At 52.3% G+C, this 11927-nt stretch overlaps 1 protein-coding gene across 1 annotated transcript in view; it reads left to right on the forward strand.

Annotated features, from left to right (window-relative positions):
- The window catches only part of LOC121720892 (vacuolar protein sorting-associated protein 13B-like), a 304282-nt gene that overhangs the window by 238056 nt on the left and 54299 nt on the right, over positions 1-11927 (forward strand). The window contains exons 33-36 of the mRNA XM_042107363.1: positions 1823-2021; positions 4726-4794; positions 10329-10450; positions 10973-11010. Coding sequence (XP_041963297.1) covers positions 1823-2021; positions 4726-4794; positions 10329-10450; positions 10973-11010 — 428 coding nt within the window. The remainder of the gene's footprint in view (positions 1-1822; positions 2022-4725; positions 4795-10328; positions 10451-10972; positions 11011-11927) is intronic.

Below are 11927 nucleotides of genomic sequence, written 5' to 3' on the forward strand. Positions count from 1 at the left end.
TGTGTGTGCGTTTGCGTTTGCGTGTGTGTGTGTGTTTGCGTATGTGTGTGTGCGCATGGTGGGAATGCAGTATCATCCCTGCCTCCACCTCATCTCACCGGCGTCTCGCTGCATCGTTCAGACTGCAGGGCCCTCTAGTGGCCGTGGGGTGAACTGCACACTCCACTTACCTCAGCTCAGCTGTTTTGTCAGAGCTCCGTGATCCACTTCACCTCAGACTTGTGTTCCGAGACTCTAAATGAGTTAATATAGCTGTATGTTCTAGATGTCAGTATATATCAGTCGGTGTATAGTGGGGATATAGTGGGGGAGCTGTGCGTTTTCCATATCACTATATTATCCCATGCATTATGGAGTTGCCCAATTCCTCACAGTTCTACATGCATAGTCAAGCAAACTTGGGGCAGTTAATCCCCACAACTTGACTGGAGAGGATTACTGAATGCAGCCATCCTCCAGCAGATCTATGCTGTCTGATGGTTATGGAGGTGATGAGCTTCTGAGGCCAGCTAACAGTGTTGAGCCAAAGTCAGCAACGCTGTGTGTGTTGTTAGGCAGTGGAAGTTGTGTTGTGTTGTGTTGTGTTGTGTTGTGTTGTGTTGTGTTGTGTTGTGTTGTGTTGCGTTGCCTTGCCTTGCCTTGCCTTGTGTTGTGTTGTGTTGTGTTGTGTTGTGTTGTGTTGTGTTGTGTTGTGTTGTGTTGTGTTGTGTTGTGTTGCGTTGTGTTGCGTTGTGTTGTGTTGTGTTGTGTTGTGCTATGCTGTGCTGTGAAGCAGCCTCCGCTGACAGCTGGCTTTTATTGCTCTCTAATGAGTTTGTTTTGAACGGACGAGTGCTGGCATTGATGTGATCTTTCTCTCTCTCTTTGTCTTCTTTTGTCATTCACATTTTTTATTTTCTTTATTTCCGTCTTTCTTTCTCCCTCATTTTTTTTCTCTGTCAACCTGTTTCTCCACTGCAGCTTTCTTGAGACCTTCAGACCCATGTGGCTATACGTGTGTGTGTGTGTGTGTGTGTGTGTGTGAGTGAGTGAGTGTGTCTGTCTGTCTGTCTGCATGTGAATCTCAGCAACTGAGTTAGTCCACAAAATTTGTGCCACACACATCCACACAAAGCCCAAGGGCATGCTGGGACATCTGCTGGAGGACCACCAGCCCAGCTGTCATCATCTTTCCCTGAGGCCCGTGAGCCCTGCAGACATGCCAGTCATTCCACTGCCACTTCTTGGCATCGCTGCCAGCTATCCCACACCACGGGCAGTGTGTGTGTGTGTGTGTGTGTGTGTGTGTGTGTGTGTGTGTGTGTGTGTGGGCAAATCATCCCTAAGAGCTCTCCCACACTGCCAGCAGAGTGTGTGTGTGGGCAGCTCATCCCTAGCAGCTCTCCCACACCACGGGCAGTGTGTGCATGTGTGTTTGTGTGTGTGTGTGGGCAGATCATCCTGGACCCCGGGCTCTTAAGCAGCCAATCTCAATCTGCACAATAAGGACCTGTCAGGCTGTCCAGTTTATCCAGCTGCCTGCAGACAGAGCGCGCTCAGATGGACGTTTCAGTGGAACAACTGGTCGGCCCCAAAGCGTGCAGGGCTTGAGTCATTGAATTTAAAGAGTCTGTCTGTCTGTCTCTCTCTATCATACACACACACACACCCACACACACACACACCGTCTCTCTCTCTCTCTCTCTGTGGTGTGACCAGAGGCATATCTAGGTCTCTCACACTGAAACAGACCTGCTGCAACTCTGCAAGTGGACATCCTGCCAAGTGTCCGGTTCTGATTCCCGTTGATGAGTCCCCCCCACACGCTAATGATTAATCTCAGCGATCCTGGTCAATCGGCGCACAGGGCCCCCGGTGCACCAGGACTGGACCGCGTCTCCCCGACTTCAAAGCCGGCGCTCTGACAGCACCGCACCGGCTCCTGCGGCTCACCGCGCGCGTCACTGACGACCTGTCAGGGTCCCCTCACTGCGTCTCGTTCGGATTCCGAATTCCTCCCCCCCCGGTCCTGTCCCCGACCCGTATACACTTAACATCCAGCAGAGAAAACACACACACACACACACACACACACACACACACACACACACACACACACACACACACACACACACACAACACACACACAGCCCTGGGATAACTAATACCTTACTGTATCATTTTACTAGGACCCTGCAACAATAGGCATTCCATGCTCCGCGTTTCATGGTTAAAGAGGTCTGTTCCCAGAGTGCGGGGGGGAAAGCCTGGTGTTCTATGAATAACTCCATTTGGGTGACTCCATCCTGGGTTCTGTCATCAGTGTTGTACCCGCGCTCGTCCCTCACCCCCCCCCCCCAGCTGTCTTGCCTCTCCGCCGGCCTGGGACTTACACATGGACCCCACATTCCTGCTGGAACTTTCTCCCCGTTTGAAGTCCCCAGTCTTTTCATTTACTGCCAGTGGGGACTTCTTTGTGACTGTTTTGTGAACAGCTGACAACACAGTTTTCAGTGGTGTGTATGCTTTTGTGTGCGTGTGTGCGTGTGCGTGTGCGTGTGCGTGTGCGTGTGCGTGTGTGTGTGTGCGTGTGCGCGCCGGCGCGCATGTGTGTGTGTGATGTGGGTTTGGTTTTGATGCCTGATTGTTTAAGAGTAGATTGCCACCCTTAGTTTGTCTCAGTGGAGTGGAGTGCTTGAACGCTAATAAGCCCCAGCCTGTTCTGCTTTCTACTTGCAAAAATGCGCTGCCTCATGCCTGGGCCTTAGAGCACAGGCCATCCCAAATGCGCTGCCTCATGCCTGGGCCTTAGAGCACAGGCCCATCCCAAATGCACCATCTGTGCCTGATGGCAGGGGCCGTCCATGTCGCCACATTCTATGCCGCATGGCAGAGGCCATCTGCACTGCCAAACTCTGCGGCAGAGGTTGGCCGAAATGCCAAAACCTATTCCCAATGGCAGAGTCTAATCGAAATGCAAAAACTCTATGCCCAGTGGCAGTCTAATCGAAATGCAAAACTCCATGCCCAGTGGCAGTCTAATCGAAATGCAAAACTCTATGCCCAGTGGCAGAGTCTAATGAAAGTGCCAAACTGTCTTATGGCAGAAGCCGTCCGCACTGTGCCTGTGGTTGTGTGTAGTGGGAAGTGGAGCTTGGCCGGGAGAACTCACAGGCAGCCAACACGCTGCCGCAGTGACACGCTTTCCCCAAACATCTCAGCTATGGCCAACCTGAGGCCCGGGCAGCAGAGGAGAGAGAAGGGGGAATGGAACGAGTGAGTGAGGGACTGTGATGAGAGAGAGAGAGAGAGAGAGAGCGCTGGGAAATACCCATATGTATGACATCCCTAGAAAAACAGTCTCATAGTTTAGAGCAGCACATTTTGTTCTCTGCACTTTACCAGGGCATCAAAGGCAATGAGGCATTAGTGCTTTGTAGCCCCACACAGGCACACTGTGGAGTCTGGCCTCCCATCGTTAGGAGCGCTTGAATCAGTTCTCTCACGGCACAAAGCAGTCGTGCACTACACACACACACCACACACACACACCACACACACACACACACATATACACATACATACACCCAATGAACCTGGGCTGCCATCAGGAACAACCATCTGAAGAAGATCTCTCACGGCACTAGCAATGGTGCAGTCATTGCCTCACCCAGCGCTGTAGAAAGGCCTCTGCCGTTCCCCGGGCACACACACAGAAACACACACACACACAAACACACTCACACACATACAGCGTGCTCTTCCCAGGCCTGGCGGCCTGTCAGCAGTGGCCTTCAGTCAGATGAAGGCAGATGTAACATGACAGTGTGGAGATTATGGTCTTACCTCCTAGTAGTCCTCCACATATGGCCCTGGAGTGGAGAGCGCCGCAATCTCACGCAATCCCCAGCGCCACAGGGCGGCAGAGGTGCTGCTCAAGTGAGAACAAATTTCCCCTCCCATTACTCTGAAACTGCAGTGTGTGTGTGTCTGTGTGTGTCTGTGTCTGTGTGATTCATCAGTCCATTCTTTCTGTGTGTTTCCCTTCAGGGAGTTGTTGTTATTAGCAAGAGCATTTGTTTGCAGTCGACTATTTTCCCTTCTTTTGGCTTGTCTGTGGTTTATCATCAGTTTCATGTCTGAGCGAAGGAGTTAATCTGTGTTTGTGTGTTAGCTGGTGTGACGCATGCAGATTGGCCAAGTCTTGTCCCCCACTCAGAACCCCCACCCCCCACCCCCCTTTGCCGCAAAGCTCAGTGCCCAGGATTAATATGTCCCTTACCATAGACAAAAAAAAACTTTCCATAGAACTTGCAGCCAGGCTCTGGACTCATATGTGTGTTGTCACGACTCGTGGCATTCCGCAGCTGAAAGCAAACCATATTACTTCCATCCCCGTTGCATTCCCCGAATTCTAACCGTGTGTGCCGTGTTTGTGTAGATTGAGAGCTCAAGCTCTTTAAGCCCCATCAACCTGTAATGGATTCTGGGGTCAGCTGCCTACCCCAGCCCCTGCCCTCGGGGGTCAAAGGTCACGCAAGCACGGGAGAGGGGGAGGGCAGAGTTGGGGAGGAGGAGAGCGCAAGAGCGCCAAGCGAGTAAATTCTTCGCCTCTCGCTCGCCTCGACTACTACACAACTTACAAGATTTGTTCTAAAGAATCTTGAGCCTGCACTTCAGCTAGATTTTTAACTCTGTATTTGAACTTCAGCTCAACATCTGTCTGAGACGTTTGTGGCTTGTTAGATAACCAGGCCTCAGAGAACATTCTAGAGAGGCACCTGGAGGAGTTGGCAGCGCTTATCAAGGGCGCAGGTAGGAATGAGGAGGTCGGAGCTGACGCTGAGGTGCCTGTTAACCCTCTCCGAGAGACCTATCGCTTACAGGCCCCCGATAGTTGCTGCACGAGTCCTGTGTGTTTTTTCCGACACCCCCCAACACCCTTCCACTGTACAGTGCAATAATAAATATGCCCTCGCCATCTCGCCACTTGATCTCCTGCAATTCCTCAACACTCCTATGGTGAGTAAGTCAATTGCTTCAGTTTGTCTTTGCAATATCTTCACATTTTCGAGGGCCATGTCCGAGTTGCCCTGCCCCCTTCTCTGTTTTGAAACTGTATCTTTTGAAACATTCCCGTTTCGTCTCCTAACCCCCCCCCCCCCTCCACCTCTCCTGAAAAGGTGCTCAGTGACCCCTCGTACGAAAATCAACTGTTAATTGACAGGCAGTCAAAACAGTTCACCTTACCCCCGACCCCCAGCGGCAGATCGCTCGGCCCCCGGACCCCCTCTCAGGGCACTGGAGTGGCGCATTCTCCAGTTCACCCCGGTAACCCGATCTGTTTGAGATCAGTAGCAGCTGAATCGCCTGCTCGTATCGGTTTGTCAAAATTGGCGTGAAACTCCAGATAAAATCGGCGAGCCTGAAATCGTGTTAGAGGGGAAACAAACGCAGCCTTTGAGGAGAGGCGCGCGGACCCCGCCGTGACCCCTCGGCTCTGGTTACGGGGCTCAGGTGAGGAGGGGGAGGCGTGTGGCGGGGTGTTGCCCACCCCCCCCCCCCCACCTTCCTCTCTCCTCCCGGGTCGAGCACCGGCTCGGGGGAGCAGTCAAACACAAAAACTCTGTCGGGCCAAAGCCACTCAGCAGCGGCGTGTTTGGTTTGATTGCCCGAGCCCTTGCTCATGCAGCGAAAGGCAAGCCGGAGCAGCGCAGCACAAAAAAAAACACCTTCCACCTGTGTAAGCAGAGCTCGCGCTTTTACAATAACAGGTGAATGAATGTAGCCGGGTGTGCGTTTCTCCACCTCGCCAGGCTTGGGTTACCCTCCCGCCGGCCTCTCCCACTCTCCCAGCCATCTGCCCACTTAAAAATGATGACTGAGATGTGACTTCCTCTTCCCCTCTGGCTGTTACGGTATCACCATGACTGACCCCGTGGCCACGGCCCTGTTCTCCACTCTTCTGCAGCGGGAGTGCAGAACAAGGTTACTCTGCCCCCCTCAGGAGACTGACCTACTGTACCAATCAAGGTGAGATGTGTGTTGCTCTGTCCACGTGAAGGCCTGAATCAACTCCAGAGATCCTATTGGGCTCGTGTAAACCAGGAGGCCCATCGGTGTGTTATTAAGCACACCAAGGAGGGGCTATTATGGAGACTTGTTACAGGGTTATCCATCTTATCGTGCCTGTCAGTGTTAACTGATTGCTGGTCCTCATTTCAGGAACAGTAATTTTAGCACCTCTCCAGCCAGCACTTTATCACTTTAAACTCCCCCTGTCATCCATCAGTGTTGGGCACACGTCCAGGCCTGAATTAGAGGAGGATTGTTTCTTCTTCTCCTCTTCTTCTAATTCTGTTCCTCTAAACAAGGCGTTTGCCAAAAGAGCGCTTCGCTCTCATCTCCACCGTATCTCCCTCCCGGGGGTCCAAGCGGCCGAATCATAACAGTTTCTCGGCGCGAGAACACAGGGCACTCTCGAGACCCATCCTTGCTCCGGTTCTAACCTTCAGTTCAACTTTAACACCCCCCCCACACACACACACACACACGGCCCCACATCCCAACACCATCTTGCGTTGCTGTTTCTCAGTCCTCGTAACTAAAGCAGAGCTGCGGAACTGCCGCGCGGGTGCGGGGAACAGGCATTCCATGACCTAATGTGGAGAGCGCGTTCCCGTTTGAAGTCACAGACATCTGCCGTTTTGGTGGGGAGTCACCAAAAACACAAAACCCAAGCATTGTCAAGACTCCTTTATGTTGTTTGTCAAAAGTCAGCGCCATATCCTCCATCACCACCCCCCCCCCCCCCAAACCCTGTTGTTTCCCCAGTTTCACAACACTTTTGCCGACAAGTTAATAAGTCATTTGGACTTGGTAACCCGAACCTGAAGGTCCCTCCTGCCTGCGTCGTAATGCTATGCGCGGTCGGCCCTTTGAAGCCCCGTCCCCAGTTGCTTGTCTGCTGTTTTTCAGTGGGCTCTGGTGCGCCATGCGTGGGGAGGGCTAATGCCAGGACCCCTCTCTGCTGACATCCTCCCCTTCTTGTGTCTTCCAAACCCTTGAGTGTCAACATCTCTGCCAGAGCCCACCTCTCTGTGGGACCGCCGGCATGTGTAAACACTGCACACTGGATATTAGATTAGAAAATTACTCAGACACAAATTTGAAACCTAAATATGAATGGGCTTTGCTAATAGGAGCCAGTTGTTTTCTCTCTCTCTCTCGCTCTCTCTCACTCTCTCTTTCTCTCTCTCTCTCTCTCTCTCACCCTTTGTCTCCTTCCCCGCGGCTGCTCTGTCTCTCTCGCTGGAAAATGAGACCGTCCTTAACACCCGGGCCTGAGTCTGTGCAATTAAATCTGTCCCCCACCACCCCCACCCCCACCTCCACCCCTTTTTCTCCCTTGCACCTCTGGATCCATCTGGGTCTCGGCGGCATGGATGAGATAGCTTCATTGTCTCCCAAAAATGTGTGCAATGGCAGCAGACTAGGGTTTCGTTTGGACGGTGGGCATGGAATCGTGTATATAAATGGGCCGTCGACGCTGCCAGAAAAAATCCCTCCAACGCCCGCCATCTGGATTTGCTCTTGCGATACTGTATCTGAAGCTTTTCATATTTGATTTTATTACTTCTGCTTCTTTATAATGTGATATCTATGCCGTATAGAGTCTGGGATCGGCCAGATTGCATGTAAAAATTCAGGCACTGCCCCTCTGCAATGAAGATGGTCATTTCTGCGCCAAGTGTTTATGGGGACCCACAAAATCGGGAGAAATGGTTTGATTATCTCTATATCATATTGAAATACCTCGAGCAGACCAAACTAATTTTCGGTCCCTATTTTTGTGTTTTCGCGAAAGCTCGCAATGTTTTGGCTAATTTTTGCCCGAGACGACATTTTAACACAGGCTTGTAATGCATGCTACAACTCCTGCGAGCCAGTTCACAAAGGCACGGGGATAGTAAACGGGCTTTGTTCAGAGGTCCGCCATGCACAACACACATCAGACATGCTGTGTAATTCGAATCAACTGATGCAGGGAACGTAAAAACTGCATCGGGGTACATGAGATTTGTTTTGTGGCTTGTAGTTTGGTCTGCAGAGACTAACTTTATGATCCTTCCTGACTCACCACAATTAAAACCACAGGGGCCATTTGCCATCAGGAACAGGATGGGTAGAGGGGAAGGAGCGAGGGTACCGATCATGTCTCCAGACTTCCAGAGAGGATCATGAGAGATCCTGCCTCCCCTGGCTCTGCAGCACTGCTCCGCCACGGCATGGGGCGGGAGGGGGGGGTTCTCCTCTGACATTGAGCAGACCCATCTTTCTTCTTTTCCCAATTTTGTTTTAATTTTGCTGCTTGTTCTGTGCGGCAACAATGTTTGTAATCAACCAAGGCCGCCCACAGGGCCAAGTGCTTTGCAGCGGGTGGGGGGGTGGGGAGGGGGTCCATGCTGCTCTCCTGCTCTCCTGCTCTTTCCTCTTCTCTTCTCTTTCCCCCTCTTCCCTTCCTCTCTTCTCTCCCTTTCTCTCTTCTCTTTTCTCTCCTCTTTCCTCTCCTTTTTACCCCTCTTCCCTACCGTCCTTCTCTCCTCTTCCGTCTCATGTCCTCCTCTCCTCTCCTGTGTCCATGCTGCTGAGTCTGCCCTGGCTCTTCTCTCCTCTCCCTTTCTCCATGTCCTTCTCATCTCTCCTCCGAAGTGACAAAGTGAGCCGATGGTTTAGTGCAGGAGTGTTAATTGTCTCCTGTCCCTTTCTGCCCTGGACAGCTGGGTGTCCCCTGGTGTTCATTTCCTCTCGTTCCCTCTCTCTCCTCTCTTCTTTCCTCTGTGTCTGCCTGCTCTTCTCTTCCTCCTGTCTTCTTTTTTCTCATCTCATTCTCTGCTCTTCTCCTCTCCTCTCTGCCTCTCTCCTTTGCTCCTCTGTGTGTGTGTGCATGTGTGCGCGTGTGTTTGCGCATGTGTGTGTGTGTGTGTGTGTGTGTGCGTGTGTGTGTGTGTGCGTGTGTGTGGGTGCTCATGCGTGCGTGTGTGTGCTCATGCGTGTGTGTGTGTGTGTGCGTATGTGCGTGTGTGTGCGTATGCGTATGTGTGTGTGTGTGTGTGTGCGTATGTGTGTGTGTGCGTATGTGTGGGGGGGCTGATCTGGCCTGGTGTGCTGGTGCTCCCACAGAGAGCTCTGCTCTGCTCTGCTCTGACTCAGGGCTCAGTCTCAGGGCCCAGGGCTCAGGGCTGTGTGCGCTGCCATCTCTTCCCCTCACTTTTACGGCTGCAGGTTTTATCATCCTGCCTTTGTTTCGCCACCGCCGCTCCTGCCAAACCGCACAACACATGAACAAACAACGGGGCCCTCTTTTTTGGGGTTGTTGTGCTCGCTCGCTCAGTCTTTCTTCTCTTTCCATTATTTCCTCTCCTTTCCCTTCTTCTCCTCTCGTCTTTCTCCATCTCTCCCCTCTATCCCTCTCTCCACTCGTTCTTTAATTTCTTTTTCTTTTCCTTAGCTTCGTACTTTCTCTTCCATTGCTTTCTCGTTCTCTTTTTCTTCCACGCTTTCTTCTCATTCTCATCCCCCTCTCCCTCGTTTTATTCGCCTCCCTCTCTCTCTCTCTCATTCCTTCATGCAGTCTCTCCCCATGCCCTGACAGAAAGACAAGCGGTTTGGATCCTGAGCGTCTGACGTGTTCTCAGAACGGAGGCCATATTGAGGGAGAGAAAGACGAATAGAAAATGACAGAGAGGAAAGAGAGAGAAAGAGAGAGAGGAAGGGGGGGGGGGGGCGACTGACCAAAGGCCTAGGGAATGTGGACATGCTCGAATTATTACTGTCATCGGATGTTTTGTATTCCCTGTCCAACTGTGGCATCAGCGAACAAAAGCAAAGCCTTGACACGTCAGGAAAATATTAGGATTTGGTTATTAGTCCCATTCCTGCACAGCGTGCCGAACTACGCACACAAACAGCAGGAGACAGACGCAGGGCTGTCTTCTCAAGGCCTCCTCTCTCTTCCTCTCTCATTCTGTTCCTCTCTCATTCTGTCACTCACCCACTGCTCTCTCCTTTCCTCTCACCCTCTCTTCCTCTCTTTCCCTCTCTCCTTGCCTCCATCTCATCCAAGGTCTCTCACCATCTCTCACTATCTAGCTTCATTCTTCTCTAGTCTTGCTCTCTCTTTCACTCTATCTCTCTCCTCTCTCTCTCCCCCCTCTCTCCCTCTCTCTCTCTCCCTCCCTCTCTCCCTCTCTCCCTTGGTCTCTGACACATAGTGGGGTGGGGCTGGAGGGTGCGGGTTCAGAGAGTGTGTTCTGGGGTCCGTGTCTCTGTACTGTGTCCCACCGCAGCTGGCGCCGGGCCGCGTGGTTCTGCTGACAGTCGCTGTGAACCGCGCTGCTCCCTGGCGCTGGCCCGGGTCGTGACCCGCCTCTCCCTGCCTTTGTTGTGGTTCAGCACGAGTACAGAGCAGGTTGCCTTTGTTACCAGAGCAGAGTTCAGCTTGCTAATACGAGCCCCCCCCAAACCCTCCACTCTCTTCATCACCCCCCTTCCTCCTCCTCCTCCTCCTCCTCCTCCTCCTCCTTTGATGCCGGGGGCCACTCTAAAGCACTCAAAAGCAAAAATGACTTCATATCATAAATTCCAGCTCCACAGCTCCCCCACCCCACCCCACCCCACCCCGCCTCCTCCACCAGAACATTCGAAAATGAATTGCGGCCTTTAATGGCGTTCGCTTATTTTTTTCTTTTCATTCCTGGGTTATTATTGGGGCTTTTCTTCCTTCAGAGAGGGCTTGAGTTGGTTTGAGTCCTGCTGTGTTTGCAGTTCTGACATGTGGACTCTGCCCTTGCCATCGCATCTACATCCACATGTGCCACTTATGGGTAAAGCGTGCTGAGAGTGAGGGAGAGCGAGAGAGACAGTCACCCCCCCCCCCCCCCACCCCCCCCCTGTGCCAGTGTGCTCTGTGCCCACTGACGGGCTCACGCAGGCCAGGGTTGGTGGAGACGGTTGCCAGGGCAGTGTTTGGTCAGGCGGATTCCCGTAGCAGCCTCTGCTTGGCTCATCTCTGTCCTGTTTGCCCGGCGGGGGCTCTTCCCACATCTGAGGTCATCACTGCCCCCCCCACTGACACTCTGCTCCTCCAGCCAGCTCCCTGTTTGTTCTGATCGCTTACACACACACACACACACACACTCACACACACACACTCACACACACACACTCACACACTCGTCATCTCCGCGTCTCTCTGCAGCTCTGCCTCACATGTTTTCTCTCAGTGTCTGTGTGTTTTTCTTCTGGTGGTGTTCTCTCTATCTCTCCATTGTTTGTGTCTTTGTCCAGTGCTCTCTGTCTGGCGCTGATGTTTCTCTCCCTCCCTTTCTGTGTCCACGTCTTTTTTCTTCTCATTGGTCCAAACAAAGCCATCTCCCTCACTCAGCAGTAAACCTATATGTCGTTGTCACCTCTTCTGCCTCCCTCTTTCTCTTCTCCTTCTCTCTCTCCTTCTCTCTCTCTCTCTCCTCCTCTCCCTGTCTCCCTCTCTTCCTCTGTGCTGTTGTCTTTAGCGTGAGGCTAAATGAAATGACCCCTCTCCCATTGGAGATGATGTCACTTCAATAACTTCCTCTCTTGCGGCGACGTCCTCCTCTGCTAACAAAGTCACTGGCCCCGACACACACACACACACACACACACACACACACACACACACACACTGAGTGTCCCATTGTGGCCTAGCAGTCACCTCTCCAACGACGACAGCACTAAATGATACCCCACTGACGTCACCCTCACCACCTACAAAGCCTGTCAGTTTGTCAAGACATCACACACACACACACACACACACACACACACACACACACACACACACACACACACACACACACACACACACACACACACACACAGAGAGAGAGAGTGAGCAACACACTGTTGCT

Source organism: Alosa sapidissima, chromosome 10, assembly GCF_018492685.1.
Source record: "Alosa sapidissima isolate fAloSap1 chromosome 10, fAloSap1.pri, whole genome shotgun sequence".
Lineage (NCBI taxonomy): Eukaryota > Metazoa > Chordata > Actinopteri > Clupeiformes > Clupeidae > Alosa > Alosa sapidissima.